Consider the following 26,092-nt stretch of genomic DNA (forward strand, 5'->3'; position numbering starts at 1 on the left):
AGTGTGGGGTCCTTTAATTTAGGAGGACCAGGTCAACAGGTGAAATTACATGTTCATGCTTTGGCAAACAGGCTCCATTTCTGATGACATACATGAAGCAGAGCAAGTCAAATTGATTTTTAATACATATAAATATTTTTTAAATTTGTTCTAATTTGTCGGACATCACAGTAGAATGCATGTTTACATTTTGATAGATCATACACAAATGGAGTGTAATCTCTTAATTTTATGATTATAAAAAAGAAATATTCATTAGGAGTTGAGTCATGGTGAAAAAACAAGCCCATAAATTCCACATCAGAAGTACTAAACTGAATCTGCGACGAGGGATCAAAGTCAAGTTATTTGAAGTAACCATTCCAGACTTTGGAAGGCAAAACGTCAGGTGTGAATCACCAAGTGCCTCTGAAGAAAGTAACTAGGCTAGGAGAATCATCAGCAATCCATTCAAAGCTTCAAGCTAAAATATTAGATTTAGTTTTTCCTTCCAATTTGGCTCTGAAATACAGACTAACCCCAAAAGAGCCAGTTTCATTACTGTGAGATATAAATGGTGGTACCTGTTAAGGCTAATTGTTGGATTTTTCCTTTAGAAAAACTGTCATTTCTGTATCTGTCTCCATCCTAGGAGTTGATTGTGCCCAACACAATTCATTCTGGTCATTCCAAAAGAAGGACTGTGCTCTGCTCATTTCAAGATCCCTTCTCAAGTCCAAGGAGCTTGGAATTGCACTTTCCATTTCAGATACTTTGAGAAATTTAACTTCTAAAGCTAGTTGAAGTAATTATGATTCGGTAAAAAGCTACGCCAATTACCTCTTCTTAAGCACTGAACCTATTTTTTGCCCCTAAATGAAATCAATCTGTGGCGCGATTGCTGGAAATGCCTACCTGCCAAACCACCACCAGTCAGGGTCCCATTATGCTTTTTCTGGGAGTTAAATTAAGCAATGAGGGTGAAAGGGAAACTGCATATAGGGAATTGTTTTCACGAAACTTTAAACACTGGTTTTATGCTAAGCATGTCACACACCTCACCCTGAGCAGGACAGAATGACATACAAATGCACTTCTCACCAATGTGTTTCCAGACCCTGCCTCTAACAATTTAATTCTATATTCCAGTGCAATATATCACATCATGGGGCAAGTGCCATTGACTGCAGGGAATTATTTAGTGCATTATTCCATGTTTTATTTCCCTTTTTCGTCTTTAAAAAATATTTTAAAATGCCATGTAAAGGAGGGAAAAAAATCTAAAATTAAGGTCACAATCAGTGACTTAATAATAAACTTCAAATTTTAGGATATATTGATTGTAGCAACCAAAGAGTTCCTTTGAGAAAATTTAACTATAATCATTCATTGCATTGCACTCTGAGGACAATAGAGCATGGTACAGGAAGGAAGGACTCGTTATCTATACCTAGTTATGTATTGGTAAAAAACAGTCTTGTCCTAAACCTGTACAACAGTTCCATCTTCTGAAAACCTGGGGTATCTAGAGAATAATTGAAGCCTTCCTCTATTTGGAGGTTTCCAAAAACCTGTGAAAGTGTAGGCATAGCCTCACCTCAGGACATGCATTTTAAGATCCTTTGTTGCTGGCACATTGTACTGCTCTCCCGCTTCCTTGAAGGACTCTCAGGGAGACTCAGGTGGTAAATATATGCCAGCTGCTCTCCCGTATGTTTCTTCCTCAGAGTGCTTTGTACGTTTATTTATACATAAGCCATGGCATTTGCCAGCCAAAAAAAAAAAAAAAAGAAAAGTTTAAGCATTGCTTTTTCAGTCGGTGACTCCAGGCCTGATGCTTTACAAAGGACATTCATCCCTGTGACTTGAGCTTTTGATCTGAAGAGCCCCGAGCTCTTTGGAAAGAGGCTGAAGGATGTTCCTATTGTGTTAGGGCAAAGTCTGACAAAGCTATTTTTCAGGCATGAAACTTCTCGTTCTCGTTATTTTGTGGCATAGCTAGGGCCTGATATGCTACCAACAAGGGTTAGTTTTATGTCAGACTTTATATTGAAAATAAACATTTTGTTTATGTCCAATTACTGTATCAGTAGGATAAAGAACGTGTTCTAGAAAAATGGAAGAAGTGTACATTCCCACTCTTTTTCATAGCAATGGGTAACTAGTAGTCAGGTCCATTTTTGGTGAGAACTCTACCTCTAGATCTTATCAATAGTCTGGGACAAAGAAAAATGTGGGTATTATGGAAAATATTTTTGTCTTTTCTTTCCTCCTCACTCTTCTTCTTCCCAATGGGCACCTCTTCAGACCCATGTGAATTATGGGAAAGCTGGCTAAGGTTTTTATTGTATGAATGCATTATGTGGAGAAAGAGCGTATAAACTCTAAAGTAGTAATGAAGATATGAAATTGGTAATAAAGGTGATGTTCATAACATTCACCATGTTTTAAATACTAATCATCAAACTGATTCTCTGATAAAAACATTTCCAGCTTTATCACACCTAATTTTCCAAATAACCCTGTGAGATTAGAAACCCTGCTTTTACACATACTGTGTAATAGGCATTGGGCAAAGTCACAGTGAGTGAACATGAGCTGTGGACTTGGATATGAAAGAAGCTCAGTTTAACTCCAGGGTATGAACTCTCAGGCATCTGATGCAGGAGCAGGTGGAGGGCATGCAGCCATACATTCCAAACAGGAAATTAGAATCTGTCAATGGAATAGATGTGGATTAAGAAGTCAGAGGCAAGACTTAAGAGGAGTGTTGAGGAGATGCATTTTAAATTCCCTCTTGGAAAGAGGAACAGAAGGTGAATATACTTCAAATAGATTTAGAATCCTATTTGCCTTCCTTTATACTACTTCAGCCTCGTAAATAAGCCTGCAGAGAAATCAGCTCTTACACATTATTTTTAAAAAGTGCTGAAATAATTATCTTAGTAACAATACAATTACATGTAGCTGGAGAGAAATCCTTTTGAGCAGTAATGTACAATGTATTTGCACATGACAATATTTTTGTATCTGAAAATTATTTAGTTAAAATTAATAAGTCATAAATTTTGTACATGCAAATGATAATATCCATAATTCATTTTGGTTTAGACTACTTAATAAGATGGCTACATATCCTATTTGGGTTTTGTTAAAGCTAATTTTCCACTTTTTCTTCTTTTAAAGTTAGCTTTAACTGATAAATAAAATGAAAAATGTGCATATTAGTGGGATTCCACTTAATGTTATGATATACACAAAATATATATATTTGTATATGTGGCATATTGTTTAAATCAGGTTAAGCATGTGTTTCTCCTCAAACATTTATTATTTCTTTATGGTAAAAAATTTTCAAAAGCCTTTCTTGGTTTTAAAAATATATAGTACTTTATTGTTATTTATATTGCCCCTACTGAGCAATAATAGCACACCAGAACTTATTACTCTATAACTATAATTTGTACCCATGATCAACCTTGTCTTATCTTTCCTCATTCATCTATTTCTCTCAGCCTCTGGTAATCACCTTTCTATTCTCAACTTTTATAAGTTCTAGTTTTTGAGATTTCACATATGAGTGAAATCGTGAAGTACTTGTCTTTTTGTGTCTGGCTTGTTTCACTAAACATATTGATCTCCAGTTCCATCCAGTTTGTTGCCAAAGACAGGATGTGATTCCTTTTCATGACCAAATAGTATTCCATTGTGTATATGTACCACATTTTCTTCATCTGTTCATCAGTTGATGGACACTTAGGTTGTATCCATTTCTTTACTATTTTCAGTAGTGCTGCAATGAACATGGAATTGCAGAAGTTTCTTCAACATTTCTATCTTGACTTTGCCAAAGTTCCCAAAAAGTTTGATTTTATCTAAAGACTGAGATATTTACATTTGAAAGTCTGAATAACTATAGCATGATTTTAAAATGTCAAAACACTCTAAAATATCAGTAAAACTGCTTAGAAAAATTCACAATGAAATTGATGCAATTGTGACAATTATAAGTTTATTACTCAAGCTAAGGTAAACAAAGAGACTTTTAGAATTTGCTGATAAACCAAAACATTTCAACTGCATCATTTTATTTGGAAACTTTGATGTTCTTTATTTTTAGCATTAGTAGTAAAGACATTATTATTAGCAATGCTATTTGTTGTTGCAGAACTAATTTAGAAACAGTAAACTGTTATGCAAAATCAAGCCATGGTTGTTGAAATAGTATCATTAATGAGTATATAAATAGAATGTTTGAAACTTTATATTCCAGTGTAAATTTTCTATCACTTTGTAGAACTAATAGCCATATATTATAATTTCCAAGAAGCAATTTGAATGTAGCTGTTAGAATACATTTTAATTATCATAGTCAAAGGGAAAGATTTTAATATAATAAGAATGACTTTGGATTTACTGATCTTGGATAAGTAACCAATTTAATTTAAAAATAGTTCTTCATCTCAAAAAGAAGGTGATGATTAAATAACATATATAAAATTATTTAGTAAATATTCCTATCTTATATATCTGGACAATAAAGACACAGATATAATATGAGCTCAGTTATCCAAGGTTGTACTTTAAAATTTTTTCCAAAATCAAAATAATCCCCTTGTGCTCAATACTAACTGAATTCATGACTACTTAATTAGGCTCTGCAGTAATTTTCTTTATTGCATTTGCTCGTTATGTTAGGAGAATGAATGAAATGTTTATTGGTGAGCACATAATATCTATAAGATGCCTATATAAATGAAATCGGGTGCACAAGCATGCCTTCCTAAACTAAATTCTCCTTTCCTTTTTCTAGACAATCCCAAAGAGATGACTCGGGTAGCTGTTTTTGTGAGAATTTTGGACGTTAATGACAACGCCCCACAATTTGCTGTGTTCTATGACACCTTTGTATGTGAAAAGGCCAGACCAGGACAGGTAAGCAACTCTAAGATTGAGAACATGGCAGTTCCACGTTAAATACTTTCTTTTCACAAACTTGACAGGAATGAATGAAAGGGAATAGGAACTCTCACACATACTCCCTGGAATATTTTCAAAAGAGGACATGTCTTTGAAGTCGAGAATATTTAAAATGGCAGTGTACCAGGTTCTTATTTCATTTGTACAGTTCTAGTGAGAAACAACTTCTGCTTTTTAAACTTTTCAAAATGTGAGCAAACTGGAGCCTTCGGCTGTACCATTAGGTAAATATTGAAATTGCTAGAGAAATGGGAAGGAAAGTTGGGAGAAACCCAGAGACAGAGGGATGGAATCTTTGAAACATTCTATCAATATTCGGATATATGCAAATACATTTCGAAGTAGGGCAGCAGAATTTGCTTATCCATTGCTTTTCATCATTACACCAACACATAAAGTGCTTAATGACTCAGTTTTAGTCCTTTAAAGCATTCTCCCTACATCAGCTTTGTTTATAATTATTTAAATCTTTTCCTCAGTGGACTCATTTTGTTGTTTAAAAAGCTCCAGAATATACTGCTGAAAGAAATGCTCTTAATTGCTTTGAGTGCTATCTTCACAGAAGGAAGCTGCATATTATAAATAATAATTGGGAATCAAATGTTTTTTATTAGAGAAAGAGAAGCCATCGTGAAACCGTATTGTGTTTTGACATCATTTGATGCTTTTATAAACATCACTGTTGTTGTTACATTTTTATGCAAATTATATTGTGGAATAACTCGAGTACTTTCTTTGGAAGATTCTAACAAGAATTCAATAGCCTGTCTATTATTTGAAATGGTAAAATTGCTGCAATTGGATTCTTTTTTTTAACTTGAAAATATTATGGAAATGTTTAATTGGGAATATTTAAATGACTTAGCTACTTCCAACTTATTCTTAATGAAACAGTGTCCACCCTAAAATGCCATTCGGAGTAGTCTTCTGCTTGGCAGGCTCAGCATGAGATAAGTTAAAATCTTTTCTCTAAGAGATAAATTACCCATTTTGCTACTACTGCATTCTCTATGATTATTCTATTTGATTTTCAAGAGATATCTTTTCAGAGCATTTCAATTATTATAAATACAGACTTACAAATGTATTCAAAATATACAAAATAAAGAATTGTGTTTATTTTCCCATACCTTTTCTCTTTTTAACTATAGTAAGTTCAGTAATGCCTCCAGACTTTCTGTACATGTAAAAACTGGAAGGAAAATAATCAAATGAAAGATGATTTTAATAAAAAGCAGTTAGCCTATCTTGGCCATCCTGATAGAAAGGACGTGATTAATAATTCTTGTCTAGTTGACTGCATGTACAAGTCTCCCACACTAGTTATTGTTAATAAGGTTAGTAAGACCAGTTTGTGAGACGTCACTCGTTGGATGAAAACTGCTTCTCTTATACAAAATTGTTATATTAAATGACAGAATTTGAGGTTGTGACATCCAGGCAGGCAGACTTGAAGTAATTATTTGATAAACTTCTTCACTGAGGTTTTCATGATAATCACTCCTTAGCTTGGCCTCCCTTCCTCCTAGGAAAGGAGGAGCAGGTTAGGACTTCTGGGAATGCTTCAGTTATTTTTAGAGAATCTCAGTCCACCCAATACTCCTGCAAATTAAGTGCTCTTTAGTAGCACTTAGAAAAACAATGTGGGGAATAATTCCATTCATTTGGTGTGCAATAAATTGATAAGACAGAAATAAAATAATTGTCTCCTCCTCCTCCTCCTTATTTCCTGGCCTTGGCTGTTCCTTGGTCTAAGCATAGAAGACTCTCTTTGATAGGATGCAACTTGCAACTGATGAAGTCAGTCTTCTCCTGCCTGCAGGGGCTACTTAAATTCTCACCTTACTACCTCAGAGAGACAGGGGACCCTGGAGAAGGGAGAGATAGGTCTTTTTCTTCCCTTCTGTGTCCCTCATTTATGTCCACTCCTTCAGTCAGTAAAATATGTTTAATACTTTTTTCAAGTCTAGGAGAAGAAAATATCATGTTTATCTCAAAAAAACATTTCCCAAGGAATCTCTCTAGGGAGGATTGCTGTTTATATTTACTGTTCACTAAGTACCTTATTAAAGCAAATACCAACTAACAGCAAATATCAAACCAGATAGCAAGCAAGACCTCATCACACCAAAAATCGTTCCACATATTCTCCATAGGATGATATTTAGTTACTTCCTAACAGCTGAAAGAGTGAATTTGACCAGAATAAAGGGAAGTTTTTCATCATCAAAAACTCCTAGTCTCTCTACGAATTATGTTAAAACATTAAAACATATTAATTCATTGTCTAATTTTAAATACATCAATGTCCACTTATCATTCACTTATCATCCACATTCAGTAATAGTATGATCACTGAGCATTCCTAATGTTTATATCAAATGTAAAAATATAATAATAATATAAATCAACTATATTATTTCCAAGAAGGAAAGCTAAGGAAGGTACCTATATCTCTTCTCCATACGCTCAGAATGAATGTTGTATAGCACCAGCTTGTGTTTGTTTCTTTCCTAAGTGTGATAAATTGTTTCATTGCAACTGGATTAAAATAAACTTGTCTCCAGTAAAATAAAATACTAAGCATTCATATAGAGAGTCAGTAGAAAAGGTTTTATCTACTTATTGTCAGATTCTGATATCCATTGCAACTCTTTACAGCCACACTTATCAACACAAAAGTTTTGTAATTTTGAATGTATGATTAGAATACAGAATGAGATTAAATTGAAAGGTAAATTTTGAATATGAAGAGGTTAGACACTAAAAGTCAAGAATGTCTCAAAAAAAATCATCTTATGAAGGCAGTGCCTCTATTTGCAAGAGAGAAGTTTTAGAATCATAAAACTGTATTTTAAAGTGATAGGGATTCGGCAAAATGTGATTTTGTTTTTTGTAACTCTAATAGAAATTGGAATTACTTCTTTTATAACAAAGTATATCAATTAACCACTGACTTTTAAATCAATGATGCAACAATTTTTTTATTAAAATATTACACTTCATTGAGCATATTCTGTAAAGTTTTATGGTTTACCTATATAGGAAGATGTGGACATATGTCCTCAGAAATGTATTATTGTATTATTTTTGAGAATAAAAATGAATTGAAATTGTAGTTTGTAGTCACAGTTACAAATGTATATTTAATTTCAGACATAATTTTTATTCTAAAGACATTAGCTCTTTCGTGTGTATGTGTGTATTAATATAGAAATCTTTGTGACTACAAATTTGAACTAGTCTACTATCTTTCAAAATGTGTTATTTCATTTATTTCTCTTCAATATACTCATAGATCAAATATAAAAATAAATTTTTAAGTATATTTGATAGATACAAATCAGTTAAGAAATGCTTTGATAAATGAATTAATAACTTCAGTAGTATTAACACATTTTTACATTTTTATCTGTAATTCATTTATATATTATGTCATATTTTATATTTCACAAATCTGGCTTCTATTTAATCTTATTACAATTACAATTTAGTCAAATATTTTTTTAAACTGTTTTAAAATTATTCAGTTTGAAGTGATTTTTCTAGCTGATCATTTCTAGAAAATAAACATATCTTTGCATGTCTTAATTTCTTATATAATTTTTAATAATGATTACAATTATAATTTAAGAAGCTAATACCTGTAGTTTATCACATTTCTGTTGATATAGCAAACATTGAAAGAAAAGTAAGAATGGTTATAATGATTTCTTCACGTATTTCTTAGTTTATTTACTGTTTTAAACTTGAAAGCCCTAATTAAAGCAAGAAAACCTTAGCAACAAATATTTCTACCAATTATCCACACAAAGTTAAATTAAGGTTTAAAAAGCGTATTCCTTTTAGTTAAGGCATCAATAGACATCAGTATGCATAAGAAGCAACTTTTGAAGTCCTCATAAAATTTAAATAGTTAAAAAAACCAAAAAATTTATCATATATGTAACTTAAAGAATAAAGAAATTATATACCCACCAAAATATATCTTTCATATATAATATATATTTATACAATATCAATCAATACTAAGTCCAAAGCAATGAAATGATTAAGTATAAACTGTTGAATTTTCCACTTTGTTATCAGAGAGCATCTTTTGTTGTATCTTTTCCTAAAACCAATTGAGTTCATCATTTGGTTCATATAAATGTTCCTCCATATTGTACATATCTTGAATTTCAAAATATGTAATTGTATTGAAAGTACAAATGATGCAAACTATTGCTGTTAAAGTAGAAAATAATGTGTAAACCTTTCTTTGTAAAAGTTGTACTCACCATTATGTATAACATATCTATTTTCTTTTATTATCTTTCACCTAACTTTGAGGAGGAGCAAAGCCATACTGTCTTATTTCCTGAATTTTTCCAACATCAGATTAACTCTTCCCAATCAATGTTTAGATTTATGTGAAACAACTACTTTCATCAGGGGCTACATTTAATTATACCAAACCCCCAGAAATATACCTTGTAATTTACTTTTTTGAAGGATAAGCAATATTTATGAGAGAGAAATAAGAGGGACTGAGTGATAGAGAAATATCATTAAAAGGAAAATTATCATTATGATTTATTCACCATGAACAAAGTCAATTGTCTTTTTTAAGTTTTAGACAAGCTAAGTTCTTTAAATTATATATTACAAAAGCAGATGTGAAAGTTTGATAACTATACAATATTCTCTCTTCTACAGCTAATACAGACCATAAGTGCAGTAGACAAAGATGACCCTTTAGGTGGACAGAAATTTTTCTTCAGTTTAGCTGCTGTCAATCCAAACTTCACAGTACAGGATAATGAAGGTAAATTTGATAACTTGTTTATTATGACTTAAGGAGACATTGACAGGAAATTTCTTCTACAGTAACTATTTTAATACCCATGATCTTTCAATATAGTGATCTGCATTGTGAACTTTTGTTTTCATCTGATAGTTAATGGTATATCATGATAATGTCCTTTGAAAATGTTGACTCTCTTCCACTTAATAATATACATGAGAGAAGTCTCTGGGTAGGCGATTAACACAGAGATTGATATTGAAACGATTAGCTGGTTATCAGTGACAAATTCTGCTTCCTCAAATGTTGAAGTTTGAACATTAGAGAAGCGTGCTTTAAGGGAGGAGGGGGCAATGACTGGTATTCTGATATCCCAAGAAGTGACAACACTTTGCCCCTTTTATTAGACTAAAGTCTCCTTTTTCTTCTGCTCTCACCCGCCCTTATCTTTCTCCTTCTGGCTTATGTGACTAGGCCCAGGAGATGCTGGTGGGAGGCCAAAAATTGGGAAGCACATGGACAGGGCAAAGGGCCAAATGAGTGAGCCAGGCAGGTAGCCGCCCAGGAGGCATTAATTAGCAATTCTCTGTCCTATATCCTTTTGGGAGGGGTAGTAGAGCCCTCCCGTGATCAAAGGGCTCTGGAGACATTAGCATTCCAATCTCCCAGGGGCAGATTCCAACTTCCAGGATCCAAACTGGTCTCTATTTTCTCCATCCAACCCTATTACCTATCCTATACTAACTGCCTGTCTTTAATTCTGGCTTCAGAAAGGCTGGAAATAATGACTTTGCATAACAAAACTTATGGGAAATATGAACAGAGAAATGAATGGCTCAGTGAGACTGTTATGCAAATTCTGAAAAGATTGAATAGCAGCACCTTCATTGAAGCTAGGAAGGCATAAAAAGAGTGAGAGGAATGTGAAGTAGCCTCACTAGCCTCTGAGTGAATATAGTGCCAAGGCACTGCAAGAAATGCTGTTGTCCTGATAGTACACAGATTTTATTTCTCGGAAATTATTTTTCTCATAGTCTTATAAAAGTCAAACACATTTTAGAGAATAGTTGTGATTGTTTAAAAGTTGAATGGCTCTGTTCCTTGATAAGTATGTGTTATTGGAATTATTCTAGTGTAAACAAAATTATGTTATCAGATCTCTACTTATTGTATGCTATGTTAAACTAACTATACTCGCTTGTCTGTTAAAAGGCATGAGGTTTAGAGTGACTGCAGATTTGTGTATTTTTAAATAAGCCTAATAACCACACTGGCATATATATAGTGCTTTTTTCATAATGCATGATGTCTGTTGGCAGAGCCAGAATCTAGGTGATTTTCAAAGTACCAGCAAATAGTTTAAGATAATGGATCATTTTACCTTATGTCAACTGTTATTCAAGATATTTCATCTGGTAGAATCTTAGCACAATTAAGTTGATAGGAAGCTATCTATGGTCAACACCTGTTTTTATTAAATTTGAATTTCTTGAAATGCCCATGTTATCTATCACTCCAGACACCTAAAGTTATTAAGACTGGAACAATTAACATAAGGTGGCAGTCAGAATGCAGAATGCTCATATTTGATCTCTAAATATGAATTAGACATTCATATGAAATATGAATTAGAGATTAAACCTGAATTACAGATAAGTAACATCCTGCATTTTGATTTGCTGAGCGTGGCAACCCATTGAAGTGTGTTTGTTTTTGTTTTGTTTTTTTTAAGTTGTACATGACAGTAAACAAACATTGAATTTAGACTGGAGCTGTCCTTAGTACTGAATTTACAGTATTGAATTGGCAGTACCTGCTTCTAGTTGTATTTTAATTTTCTCCATGCTCCTGTGAAATCGAGCACTGGTTATTAAAAAGTGATATAGATGTGAAATAGTATTGTCTTAGCACAGCATTTCAAAGTTACTGGGGAAACCACTCAAGACCAACCTTAATTAATTTTTGACAAATACAACCATTTTGTTTTACTAGGAAGAGTTCTTGAGTCTATATACAGTACTCAAAGCAAGGACTAAACCCACATGAATATAAACCATAATATTTGACCTACTCTTTCAAAATTAGTGATGCTGCATGAAGTTTTAAAAGAATTACAATGACATATATATCACCTTGGTGTTAATTTTCTAGCCTTGTATTTATCAATATTTGCCTTAAATTTCTTTTTTTGTTCCTTTATAAAATTAATTTTATTTATTCTTTCATGAGTCAAAAATTATATTATGAATTTCTAAATATTTCATAAAATAATTTCAAATGAGTAAAACTTCATTTTGTCCTTCAACCTGTCAAAACTCTTACAAAATTAAGATGCAAATGTTTTTGAGAAATTTTAAAACTCAGGCAAGCAAAATTCTTAAAGTACCCACAAGTATGCTTGTATATACCTTAGTGTATATTTCAGAACTTTAAAAAGTAGGTCTTGAAAGAAATTTCAGATATTTTTATATGCAGTTTTTTTTGTTAGTTAACTTATATTGTTAACTTCCCAATCATAATAAGTAATAGATTGCTTTGTATTCAACCACTATACCTGCAACCGATTATCACTATTTTTTTCTGTGCTGTTTGTTTGATTTAGCAGCTGACTGGTGCCCTTCCCTATATTGGCATTTTAAACAAATCTGCAGGGCTACTAAACAAAAGTCACTTCTTTGGGCAAATGATAGAAACTATCATATAAATTATTGTTTAAATACTACTTGCTTTGGAATAGAAGACTTTTTTTCTTTTAGCCCCACAAGTTCCATATAAGAATACTAGGTGAATTACCAGGTAAAGAAAAAGTCTATACTAGGTACTTGAATGTTAGTCTTTATTAAATATTTACATCTATCTAGAACTTTATTAGGTACTTCAAAGAATTAGGTCAGGTCTTCCATTAATACTTTCAGTTATATGCATACTTTAAGTTATGTGTGTGCTCAAATTAATAGAAATCAATGCTCAGAAATGTTAAATAATTTGCTTGCTACTGGGTATATGGGATTCTTCATGAATTTCGACTATTTTATTGATTTAAGGCAATGCAACAATGCTTACAATGTACCCACTCACATTTTCTTCATGAATATTGAATTTAGGTATGATGCATGTATGTTAATGAATAAATGATAAAAAAATAAGATTTTCTCTTAGTCTACGAAGTAGATTTTCAGAAAACAAACAAAAATCTCATCTATGTAAACTTACCGTTTACTTATACAGATTCGCCATTTTGAAAACATTATGGCATAATTTTTGAAAACCTAGTAAGTAATCAATCCATAGAATTAGATTCTTTGAATTGTCTTGTCTTATTTAATTGCATTGTACATATTTAACAGGAAACTTTATAATGATTTTGTATTTTTTATGCACAGAATTTTATTTATAAGTCCAAACCTGTTTTTCAGCATGAGACAAATGTACTGTCCGAAACAAACATTTGTAATACTTTAAAATTTATTTTAGATAACACTGCCAGAATTTTAACTCGAAAAAATGGCTTCAATAGACATGAAATAAGTACCTATCTCTTGCCTGTGGTGATATCAGACAATGATTACCCAATTCAGAGCAGCACAGGCACGCTGACCATCCGAGTGTGTGCCTGTGACAGCCAAGGCAACATGCAGTCCTGCAGCGCGGAAGCCCAGCTCCTCCCTGCTGGCCTCAGCACGGGGGCTCTGATCGCCATTCTCCTCTGCATCGTTATTCTGCTGGGTAAGAAACTTTTAAGGACATTGAGTATCTTCTAGGATGCGTACTGTAGTATGCTTTGAAACAAGAAGTATTGCTATCAAAATCGTCCCTCGACCCCAAACTAACACCAAAGCTTTAGGATATCCTCAGAAGACTTTTTATCATTCAGATGTGAATCACAATTAAAGAAGAAGAAGAAGAAGAAAAAAAAAAAGCCCTTTATCTGTCATTACAATGTATGAAATAAATAGTGGAAAATCAAGAGGGTTGAGTGCAGAATGGCTTTCCTTAGACTTTGGAAAGTTGAGAGATAGGCGGTTGCCCTTCTTGCCAGCCAGGCTGAGTGTTGTGATGGACTTGAACATTCTCTGAAGCCCAGTGAGCAAATGAAGGGAAAAAAAAAAAAATCAATGACTAGTACCCCCAATTACTTTGTAGCTGACCCATCACTGCTGTCGTGAGCAGCATAGTAACTGACTCTGTTGGTATTATTTATTTTTGGATCATCTGCCAAACACTAATTCAGGAGCACAGTAGAAGCTGAAAGAGCTGGAGGAGTATAATAAGTTTTTAACCCCAACTGTGAAAGTTAGACATCAGCAGATCTCAGGAAGATTAAACCAACAAAGTGGATATATTTTGTCAGAAAAGCAATTCACAAACTTGATCCACATAGGACTTCTCACCAACATAACTATACATATGTCAATTTTTCATACTTATAAAATGAAGTTAAATTAATAATTTAGCTTTCATTTCAAATTCTAAAATAATCTTTACAAATATATATTTACAAAAATTTACTATTATAAAAAGACAACACATTTTATGTAAAATTAGGACCACAACAAAAACATTGCAACAATAAAAAATATTAAATATATTTGTTCATTCTACAATAAACTTGGATATAGTTAATCGTCTACAGGAGATTCAATTTTTCTATTTTTATCACAGCATATATACATTCTAGTTCTGTAATTAAATATCTGAAAGGTAAATTACAAATATGAAATAAATCATTAAATTGATGAAATGATCCATTCTACCTTGGATTTTTTTTTTAATTTTAGTTTTTTGCAGTACTACTGGTGATTGAACCCAGGAGTGCTCTAACAGTGAGCTACATCCCCATTTTTTCTTTCTTTTTTTTTTCTAGTAAGGTTTTCTCTAAGTCTCTGAGGACCTTTTTCTCAATTGCTGACAGTGGTCTCAAACTTGTGACCCTCCTACCTCAACCTCCTAAGTAGCAGGAATTACAAGTGTGTGCTACCACATCACACTTTATGTTCGATTTTTCATGTAGTTCAGGAAATAAGAATGTGCACATTTAAAAATATATATGACTGCCTGGCATGGTAGTGCACACCTGTAATCCCAGCAATTCAGAAACTAAGCAGGAGGATCACAAATTTAAGGTCATTGTCAGCAATTTAGGGAGACCCTTAGCAACTTAATGGCAGCCTGTCTCAAAATAGAAAATGAAAAGGACTGGGGATGTAACTCAGTGGTAAAGCACCCCTAGGTTCAATCTGCAATGCCAAAAAAAGTATTATATATTCAGTTATGAAATATGAGGCAGAACAAGGCATTTCATCATAACAAAAATAATAAGCTTGATTTCACTTAATAAAATGTGAAAATTGATAATTTATTTTTATAAGTTGACTTCCCATTATTAAAATAAACATATTAAGGAAAGTTAAGATGCAAACTTTATAGTAATTGAATCAAAAAGTTCAGATATGAATAATATAATTATTTGGAGATTTTATAATTTATATATAAATTACATTCAGTCATCTGCTGAAAAATGCATTAAATATAAAATCTCCAGTAAAAATGGCATTAATAGTAGAAAACTTTTATTAAGTTTATTGTGTCAAAAAGTATAATTAGCAATTAATTTTTTTAAACTTTGATTTTTTTCATTTGATGAAACAAAAATCTTCACTTTATACATAATAAAGATGAACGAAATATTTAAAGCATTCTCCAAGGCCGCACAACTTTCTGAGAGGTTGACCAAAGCACCTCGCTTGTTGGTCACTGTATATGCAATTTCCCGGTGAAATCTGGAGTTTACTTCCATGTCTTTTCTCATAATGGCTCAGTAAAGGCCTCCCTATCTTATGTGTTCACTGAAAAAAAATGTTCAAACTCGTCCTTTATTTGATTTACTTGACTCCGAAATAATGATTCTTGATTTTATAACCTAGAGTAAATTGCTTTTTAACTGCTTTTGAGTTAAGAATGAGATTAAATTTACTCTCCAGATGCATTAGCTTTAAACTATTGTTTTGGGTATCCCTCTGACCCTAATTGAAAAACGCTATATTGGTCATTCCAAGAAGCAAGGAAATAAACTTGGACTTAGAGCCAATCTTAGTAAGTTTTCATTATTTTCATATTTATAAGTTTTTTAACTCAGTAAAATCATTTGGTTCATAATAAACAGTCCAAGTTTTAGAACTACCTCACACATTTTATGGGTGCATGAATACATGAGTTTAAGCAAAATAAAATTAATTTTTCTCAAAGACCCGAATAATAAACAGCTTTCTGTCTTCATCAAGGCCTGTTTACTTTTTAATCATTTCGAGGTCAAGGTAACTTAACAGTGAATTAAAACTCATTTTGGTAGAATCAAAAAAGTTCCTTTTTTGCCCTGTCATCAAATTTGAAGACAAATAGTCTGAGCATTCCATGGTAATAAAAAAGGAAACAGATCTTAGTATGTCTTCATATAAAAATATCGTAATTCACCTATCCTTTAGACATTTCTTCTAAAAGAGGCTAACTACGGATACATAAGATAGAAAGATTTCTCCCCCTCTTTTCTCATGTAATTGAATTTTCATTTGTTTCCCCAAATCATTTTAATGGACCAGAACCTAAATATTTCAGGAGAGCAGATAAGAGTGGGAAACTTCAATGCAATCAGAAAGTTTGATATTAACTTCCTCCTATAGTTTATATTATTAACATTATTTTGATTATCAACATTATTGTTTTTATACTTACTGTCTCATGAAAGTGGAGAACTGTCCTTTGTGAGCAATACACATTTCAACTTATTTATGTACACTTGTTTAAAGTGCAACTGGCCAAGGCTTGTATGTGTTTTTGAAGTTAATTCAATGTAGTTGTTTAATATACTTGTTATGCTGTCATCTAACCATTTTGGGGAGTTCTCTTACAAGGTATATGTTTGCAAGGAAAATATCATAAATCTCTAAACCCAAGTCATGTCTAAATATCTGGGTCTTATTTCCAATAATGAAGGCCTTCTTTTAATAAAGCATGAAAAAAAGTTATGTAAATCCATCAACATAGTTATTTAACAGAAATCAATACTCTATCTTGTTAAGAATGGTGCTTTTCAATATTGTATAAGGATGTGAAAAATGCAGGCATATTTTAGCCCTTTGGATCTTATTTGAAGCTTAGTGCAATTTGTCAAATTTTTATGCAATGCCTAGCTCACTATTTATTACACAAGACCAATATATTCTGAACAGTCAAAAACTAACTTTAACAGTTCTTAGAAAAATAGATAAACTATAAGTCATCAAACTTGAGAAAGATTCCAGTGTCTTAACAATAAAATCTGAAACTCCGCCCTTGGACACCACCCACCTTGGCTCAACCCTCTTATGCTTCCCCTCAACCAAAAAAAAAAAAAAAAAAAAAAAAATGGGAAAGTACTAAATCAGTCTCCAATTCTAAACTGTCAATCAAACACCTACCGAAGTCGCAGACCCTTTCCATGCGCCCACGTTCTCGACGGCGTTCTGAGTGGGCCCCTAACGTCTCTCCTTGTCTTTTTTCAAGTTATAGTAGTACTGTTCGCAGCCCTGAAGAGACAGCGGAAGAAGGAGCCCCTGATCTTATCCAAGGAGGACATCAGAGACAACATCGTGAGCTACAACGACGAGGGGGGCGGCGAGGAGGACACCCAGGCCTTCGATATCGGCACGCTGAGGAATCCTGCAGCCATGGAGGAGAAGAAGCTGCGACGAGACATCATGCCAGAAGCGCTCTTTATCCCCCGCAGGACTCCCACGGCGCCCGACAACACGGACGTGCGGGATTTCATCGCCGAGAGGCTCAAGGAGCACGACCTGGACCCCACCGCGCCGCCCTACGACTCCCTGGCCACCTACGCCTACGAGGGCAACGACTCGGTGGCCGAGTCGCTGAGCTCGCTGGAGTCGGGCACCACCGAAGGGGACCAGAACTACGACTACCTCCGGGAGTGGGGTCCGCGGTTTAACAAGCTGGCCGAGATGTATGGCGGTGGGGACAGTGACAAAGACTCCTAACCTGCATTTCTGTTCTGTTCAACAGGAGCAAGCGACCTGAGGGACACTGTCTCCACTTCACAGTATTGGATAATCAGGAGAAGTTTCCTGCCACTCAGCACAATTCTTTCCCATTTATTTCTTAATTTGTTCATTAATTGCATTAATTCTTTCCTGTAGGATGTCTCATGGGATATATGCGACATTTTATTTAATCACTTCCAAGAGCCAAAGCTATGGAAATTCAGTGTTGTCCATCTTAGTAAATAAAAGATAATTTCAGAAACATGAACAGGATAGTTCTCCCCTAAGCAACCTCACAAACGAGCCGCTTCTGTTAGATACATGTTCTGCCCTTGCAAATGAAGCTTTTAAAAAGGTGCAGAAAGATTTTAAGATATATCCTGTTCTGTACATTAAATTAAAAAAAAAATGTACATGTGGTGTTAGTAGGTGTGATATGCAACCTGGTATACAAACGTTTGTGCAATTTCATTTCATCAAATTCTATCTGCTAATGTTTTATATTTATATTTTTGTATTTATTTTTAAAAAAATAAACCAGTTTTTACAACTACTTTGTCTCCAGTTTCTTTTTTTCCTAGGAAGAAAAAATGTTCTCCATAAACTAAATATATTGGTTGAAAATTACATTCAATACAGGTAAGAAGACAGTCATTTTAATTAATATTGAAAATGCTAACCAAATTAATATAACTTAGGTAAGACTTAGCTTTTCCAATGAGTCTTGTATTGTAATATGTGAAAAAAATCTTAATATTAAAATTTTAATTTATATATTATTTCAGTGTACCATTCAAGCAACTTTAAAACATTGTCATCCTTGTGCTAAAGACACCAAGCAATGCAAAAATTTCATTTTGTTCATATTCCCTAAAATAATATAGAAAGGAATAAAACATTTTTCTCATTTTTATATGACATTTGTGCTATTGAGGTTTATAGGCAATAATAGTTCAGACAGATCTCAGACTGAAATAATGTTTTAATGGAAAATATATTTACCTCCCATGGTGACTTTGAAAATGGCTAGTAATGACAGTAATAATGCTGAATGTTCCATTAAGATACATCGTTGCAATTATGTCAATTTTCCAAAAATGCATTACCCATTTATGTGTAACAAAGTCTGTTTTTCTGTCAATGAATGATTCAATAGCAAGGGAAGGGGGGGGGGTTTAAAAACTTTTTAAATAAATATACTGGCAGTTAGTTATCCAAAGTTCCTGAGAATCATGGAGGTTAGGTGCAACTAACTAATTCTTTGTTTCTCAAGCTCCACAGCATGATTTATTTATAAGTGCAATATTTTGTTGGATCTAAGCAAAGTCATGTTCCCTGTTGAGTATACTATAAACAATACCAAAGATTTGTGTGCTAATTAGTGAAAATGCTATGCTTTTGGAGTAAGTCAGTGTACAACATATTGACACATACTTAATGCAGAATTAGTTATTTTACTCTTCTTGAACAGTAATGTTTTTCTAACTTCCAGGTTGCCCCACATCCCTCTGACCACATATACAGGTTTGCATAGTAGGCTGATTATGAAAGAAAACAACCCAGGGGGTCTAATTAAAATTACAGTCACATGTAAGACCAAATAAACATCAGACTGTATAGTAAGATCTAATTTGGCAGGCTGCCTCCAGTTTAAGAGCCCATTAATGATATACTGAAGGTTGGCTATCAAAAACATTAAGTTTAAGAAACAAACAAAAAAATGTTTTAAATGATGAACTGAAAGGAGGAAAAATTCTCGAACTCCCATGCAAAGGGAATTAATTAAAAATAAAATTGATTAACAAATGAAAATATAAAAGGATGTGTAGCTCATGAGCAATTTATATTATGATTCAAATTACAATTTTGGTTAAACGTTAGTTTTAATGTTTCCATTATTAATTGTTTTTATCAATACTAGATATTGGTAACTTAGTTTCTTAATTAAAGGTTTTGATTATGTTGAAATAATTTAAAAGCAACATTAACTTGCTGTCATTTATTTTGTTACACATTATTTTTAAGAATTCAAGGATTGTGACAATGATTCAAACCAAGTTTCCAAAAGTACTCCCCAAAGAGATTGTGCACATAAGGCCTATATCATATATAATTTTTTCAGTAACAGATATTCTAATATTTGTTGGCACTGAAGGTGGTATGTTAAAGGTGTGATTTCTTGGTAACCCTGAAATTCAAACTGTATGCCTATAACTGTACAAATTCTGTTTAATTTCTCGTAAACATTCTCCTGGAATTATGTGGTCCCAAAGGAACACACATGTTATAACTTATTCTGTGTCCAAATTTTGTTTTGTGTGAGGATTAGGGCAACTGTCTTTCAGTATCACATACATTGATTTCACTGAACCAATGTGTGATTCTCATTTATTCATCCATTTATACTCTCATTCATCAAATATTTATTGAGCATCTATCTATTACAAGATGAAAGAATGTTTTAACCCCTAGATATGTAAAAATAAATCATATATAATTCTTGTATATAATTGTGTAATTCTTCTATGAATGAAAATGAAAATATGGTAATATAGTTATTGAAAAACTGAATTTATAACAAGATACCTAGATTTTACTACAATTAAAATTTCTAGGCACATAATAAATCATTTTATTCTTTTTCATGATATAATATTCAGATAAGGGAAAAAAGACTTATAAATCTTTTGGTTACTATTAATGTTAACTAAGTTCTCTTTGTTTCTACTGTCAACAAATTACCAAATAATTATATAATTTTATATTCACAGTCTTAGATTGAGATATCTATTTCTCTCTATATACAAGAATCTATTTGGTATGTATTTCTAAAATAAAATAACTTAAGATTTTGGATTGAGGATTAAAGATATCTTCATATCTCAGTTTAGGTATCAATGTATGTATTGAAGTGTCTGTATAATCAACAGTGTATTCACAGGCATGTACATACAGACTATGAATGTGATAAAATTAATTCCATAAAATATCCAAGAAATTCATTCCCATTGTAAAGTTTACAAATACCCAAACTTGTAAACTCAGATCCCTATTAAATAATTTTCACTAAATATATTTATAAGAAAATGAGTCACTTCTAATCTACTACAGGTCTTTTGATCAAATAGATGCATAAAGGGATGGTAAGATGGAGTGATGCCTGCAGTAATGCAGAACTCTTTTATTAATCATGATCAATACTTACCTCATAAGTTTATTTGAAGAATAAAATGAGATAAAGCTAATGAATTTTCAAAAATTTTTGATAGGACAAATGACTGAATTATGGACCTTTCCCCTAGGCAAGAGAGTATAACCAATGTTACATATGTTCCCTAATAAGAAACAATATGCAGAATGATAAGTAAGAAATAAAATGAATAAATACATTGCAAGGTCCTCCAGCGTAAGCGTGGTGCCTGTCTTTCCCTCCACTCTTCTCTCAGTACACGGCACTGAGTACTGTAGTACATGGTAGTTATTCATTTAGTGAATAACTAGGCACAAAGTATCTCATCCATTATAGTTGTTCAAGGTAGAATTGTGACCTTGCTTATTTAATCCAATCATCGTCCTTACTTGTGTCCATAGTTCTTTTATTGTAGACTCTTAAAATGTAAATGCACTTGTCTGTTATCATTTTTTTTTTTTAATTTTCCCGGTTACCATCCTTAAACAGCACTCTTGACAGGTTTTGCTGTACACGTAAAAGAGATTAATCATTACAAAATATTCTCCAGTGTTAATATATCCATAGTATTCCTTTGGAATAAATTAATAAATTGGCTAAATATTGCTATATGGGGAGGTGCCCTTCTTGCCATTGAGCCTTTATATTATACACTTGTACAATTGTCAAGGTAACATGCTCCAAATTTCTCGCCCTCCTTCAAATACAGTTTTGCCTAGCAATCCAATCAGTCTCATAAAAAAGAAATCAGTGATCATTCTGAAAAAAAGTTGTATTGTTCTATCTCTCAAAGACTTCACTGAAGCCTTCTTACCTAGAAGTTTAATTCTGAATTCCTATTAATAATTAATAACTTCACCCAACTGAAATACTTGGACCTCAAAATTACCAGTTTTTTTTTTCCATTACTATTTTTATTATAATTATTATTTTAATTCTCATGATCACCTAATTTACAAGTCTGAAGTTTTCTGGGAACTTCAAATAGGTGAATCTAATACTTAAAATATTTAGAGATGAGCCATCTAATTCCCCCCAAATACACACCAAACCTTCTCTACATGCTTTCTGCTTCACCTCTGATTGACAATGTTGTTTCTCCAGTAAAATGCTCAGTCCTAGTTCTTGGTGTAATCCTGGATCTACCTTTTCTTACAAATCTCACATTCAAGTAGTTGGATTTGATTTATTTTTAAAATACACTGTTAAAGTTTATAGATAGGCGGTGTTGCCCAAAACTCATGTGTGAAACAATGTTAAATGATTAGATTTCAGAGGTGGATTAACAGCATGGTAACTGTAGGCCATATTTTGTCCCTGGTGAAGGGAATTCAACACTCTCTGTGCTTCCAGGTCACCATGTTGTGAACTGCTTTCCTCTGCCATGCCCTTTGGCTGTGCAGTTCTGCCTCACTTCCTTGGGCGTGTGGACTGAAACTGTGACCCAACATAAACTTTTCCTCTTCTACATTGTTCTTGTCAGGGCTTTTAGTCACATTGGTAAAATAAATAAATAAATTTTAAAAAGTCAAAAAAATATACACAGGATCTTGCAACATCTCATAGTTTCCATTCCCTGGTCCAAGGCAACAACTCTGTTCTCTGATTCTCAAAGCAAACACCTTCCCTAAGAAGGCTCTCTTCCTATTTTGCTCCAGGTACACGCTGCTGTCAGAAATGAGGTCAGAAGACTTGTTCATAGTGAATTTCCTCAGTGGTTGTTGCCTTCTTAGTCAGAATCAGTATAGAATTCTAACAATGGCCTCCATTCCTCCCTATAACTGTTTCTACTCTTCTCCCATTTGCTCCATCCAGCAGCTCACTATTATTTCTTGGTACCTCTGTGTTTACACTGACAGCTCCTTTTTCTTCCTCTTATTTTCTTGCCTTGATTAAGTTCTTGATCAAATGTTTGCTTTTATTTGAGATCACCTTATCCACCTTATTTCAAATTAAAATTATAGTGTTTCCCCAGTCTGTGTAAACATGCATTTGTTTTCTTCCTAATACTTCAACATTCTTAACATTTTAATAACTTACTGTTTGCTCTGATATTTTCTGTCTCCCTTAAACAAAATGGTAAAATTCTTGATAGCCTGACTATCTCTGGTTTCTTCGTTATATTGTCCCAGCACATACACTTATCTCTGACTAGGTGCTCAATAAACATTTGTTGGACAAATTAAAACAAATGTACTATGGGATTCATCACTCATATTTAATTTTACTCATTAACTCGCTATATTTATTTTTAAGTATGTGTATACATATTATATGCTTATTATATTTTGACTCAGTGAACTACTAAAAGTTGTAGGAGGTGCTTTAAGGATTTCTTGGTTTATTTTTTGATAAAGATTTTTCTTCCGGAAACCTAGCAGTGTTGGGTCACCATTTCAAGAATGATTAATTGTCAGGAAATAAGAATTTTGATTAATTAAGTTAGGAAGTTAGAAATAAATCTTTAAGGGAATAAAAATCTGAGAAAGGCAAAATACTGTTTTCAATGAAATTTTATTACAAACATGTTTGGAATATTTGTGAAGTGCCACTGACTATGGAAATAGGAATTCAAATAAGCTAAAATATGTGCTATAAATTAGATAATGTCATTCTTTTCAGATTCTGTTCTGATAGGTTGGAGTCTGGGTCACAGTTTGGGGGAACTCAATTGTCAATACTGTGGAAAGACTGTGTAGACAGGGACTTTTATTTAGAGAAAGTTTTGAAAAAGATCATGATATCATGATGTCAGATAGCATTGAAGTGGAACAAAGACCAGAGTCCTAAGGAAAACTGTTCTCTAGAGAAAATTTTTCTATTTGAGATTATTTTCTTTTTGTATAGTTCTCTTGCTTATTTCTTTTAGGCCATAAGGGTTAAATTTGCACTTTTAAATTTTTAAAATAAGTTTCACTTTCTGATATTGCCAAGTTGTACCAAGTGTTGATATCCAAAGACAGCTCTCAAACTCATGAGCCACAAACCTGGGAGACTAACTTGATTCATGAATGCTCAGCAAAACCAAGGAAGTGAAGTGAGACAATTGATAAGAATGAGCAAGTATGCTGAGAGCCAGAAGACATGCTGCTGGTTTAAAAATAAAAATAAAATGAAAAAATATATTTTAAATCTAAGCTTCTGTTGAGTAAGGAAAATTTTATGTGAATGATATAAATTCTGACAAGATTGCATTTGTTTATTACATAGTACTCAAAATTTTGTTATGCATATTACAATTTGTTCTCCTGAAAAATCTCATTAATTCTTCAAGTCTAAGTATATAGTACTTACATCCATGCCAAATTGTCTGTTTTATTTTCATATTTCATTAATGATGGATCAAATGAAGATGGAAAAAAAAATCATTTTTCACAAATCTGATAAATAAGAACAACAACAATGGAAACCTAAAAGGGACAAACAAAAATTATCTGCACCACCTTATTTTCCTCTCATTATACAAGGAAATATTTTAAAGGCTACATACATAAATTAATTCTTTTTTTATTAAATTAAAGAATTTATATAGGAAAGGATTAAAGATTAACAAGAGCATAACAGAAGTGACAGACCATTTGTGAAAATTTTTTTTTCCAGCTGCGGAATTATCCTGAATTGGGAACCTGACATTTACAACTCCACAGGAAGGATAGCACAGCAACTTCATTCCCAAATTTATCTGAGTAAACCTCCTACACAATGTGAAATAATTAGAAGCAGGCCGAAGCCTCTTGCTATGATCTTTGTTTCTCTTCTTTTACAATCAAAAGGATTGTAAACGAGTTTTTTTCCTCAATATGTACAATCTGTGCCATGATGTTACAGTTTGTCTTTATTTTGATAAACACTGATTCAGCTTACAGAAATTCCTCCTTAGTGATTTTTGTTAATATCAATGCATCTTTGTTAAAAAAAAAAAAAAATAGCCAAATTCAATGATTGCTTCTATTTCTGGAATGCTCTACATTTCTTTTAGAAGAGTAAATTTTTAGCACAGTAAATTCATGTGTGAGAAATTATTATCATTTGAGTACAAAATTAATTTCATATTTCTAATACCTCAAGGAGCTACATTTACGTTTTTTTTAGTCATAACTTGGCTGCATATGTAGTTACCGTGAGCATTCAAAGGCTTCAGTGACGTGAGTAGTGTCAGTAGTTCCAATATATGAGTGATACACTCTGTTGATGGGTCTATATAATTTAGATTTAGGTAATTCTTTGATTTTTAGGTTACATTTGGTTAAGTGCTTAAACTTGATAAAATGCTGGATCCAACAGTGCATTGGGCATCTAATAGATGTTACATAAATTCTTGTTGAGTGATTGATTAATGTTGGCATTCCAATACATTGTTTTCTAATTTTGGCAGTGTGGAAAATGTCAGGTTCCATACCTTCCCCACCTTCAACCAAAAAGGCAGCATGTTTCATTCATATTTGAAAAACCATATTCTAGAAATGTCACAGTAACCTTTTAGGATGACAGTCTCTACTAGGAATTCTTGACAGCAACTATGCACAATTATGCCAGCTATAGATTGAAACTTTCTTACATCATTTTCCCAAAAGTGGTAGCCTGAGCAGACAGCATGGAGAGGATTGCATGGATGGAAACACAAACTTGATGTACTCTTTAATATACTTTACTTTTGAGATGGGAATAGAAAAAGTTAAATTTCATTTGGGAGTATTTTTAGTTGAAAACTGGATAACTTATTTTAAGAGAAATATTTTTTTGTCTTCGCTCTTGTAAGAAATTGAAGTCCCTATACATATAGAATATTTAGCACAACTAATTTTGACACATTCTTTAGCATAAATTCTTCATTTTTGTTGAAAACACAAGAAAAATACAGACAAACACAAAGGATATTCTCCAAATCACTTAAAAAACAACAAAGCATATTCGTTGTGGTAGAATGAAATATTTAAAACATCAATCAAAAGCAATGTTGTTTATGTGTGTACTTGGGAAACTGATGGATAGAACTTGGTGGGTTCTTTTACTTTTGTCTTTTTTGGAACCGGGGGTCAAACCCAGGGCTTTGTGAATGCAAGGCAGATGCTTTGCCACTGAGCTACATCTCAGCCCTAATGCATAGAACTTTATGATTGCCTT

At 32.8% G+C, this 26,092-nt stretch overlaps 1 protein-coding gene across 1 annotated transcript in view; it reads left to right on the top strand.

The window, feature by feature from the left end:
- Positions 1 to 18,331, top strand: part of LOC306664557 (cadherin-10) — a 171,341-nt gene extending 153,010 nt beyond the window's left edge. Inside the window, exons 9-12 of the mRNA XM_079145500.1 lie at positions 4,793 to 4,914; positions 9,658 to 9,766; positions 13,220 to 13,471; positions 17,285 to 18,331. Of these exons, the coding sequence (XP_079001626.1) occupies positions 4,793 to 4,914; positions 9,658 to 9,766; positions 13,220 to 13,471; positions 17,285 to 17,775 (974 nt within the window). The 3' untranslated portion in view covers positions 17,776 to 18,331. The remainder of the gene's footprint in view (positions 1 to 4,792; positions 4,915 to 9,657; positions 9,767 to 13,219; positions 13,472 to 17,284) is intronic.
- Positions 18,332 to 26,092: the final 7,761 nt, after the last annotated feature.

The sequence above is a fragment of the Sciurus vulgaris genome (assembly GCF_902686455.1).
Source record: "Sciurus vulgaris genome assembly, chromosome: 6".
Taxonomy (NCBI): Eukaryota; Metazoa; Chordata; class Mammalia; order Rodentia; family Sciuridae; genus Sciurus; species Sciurus vulgaris.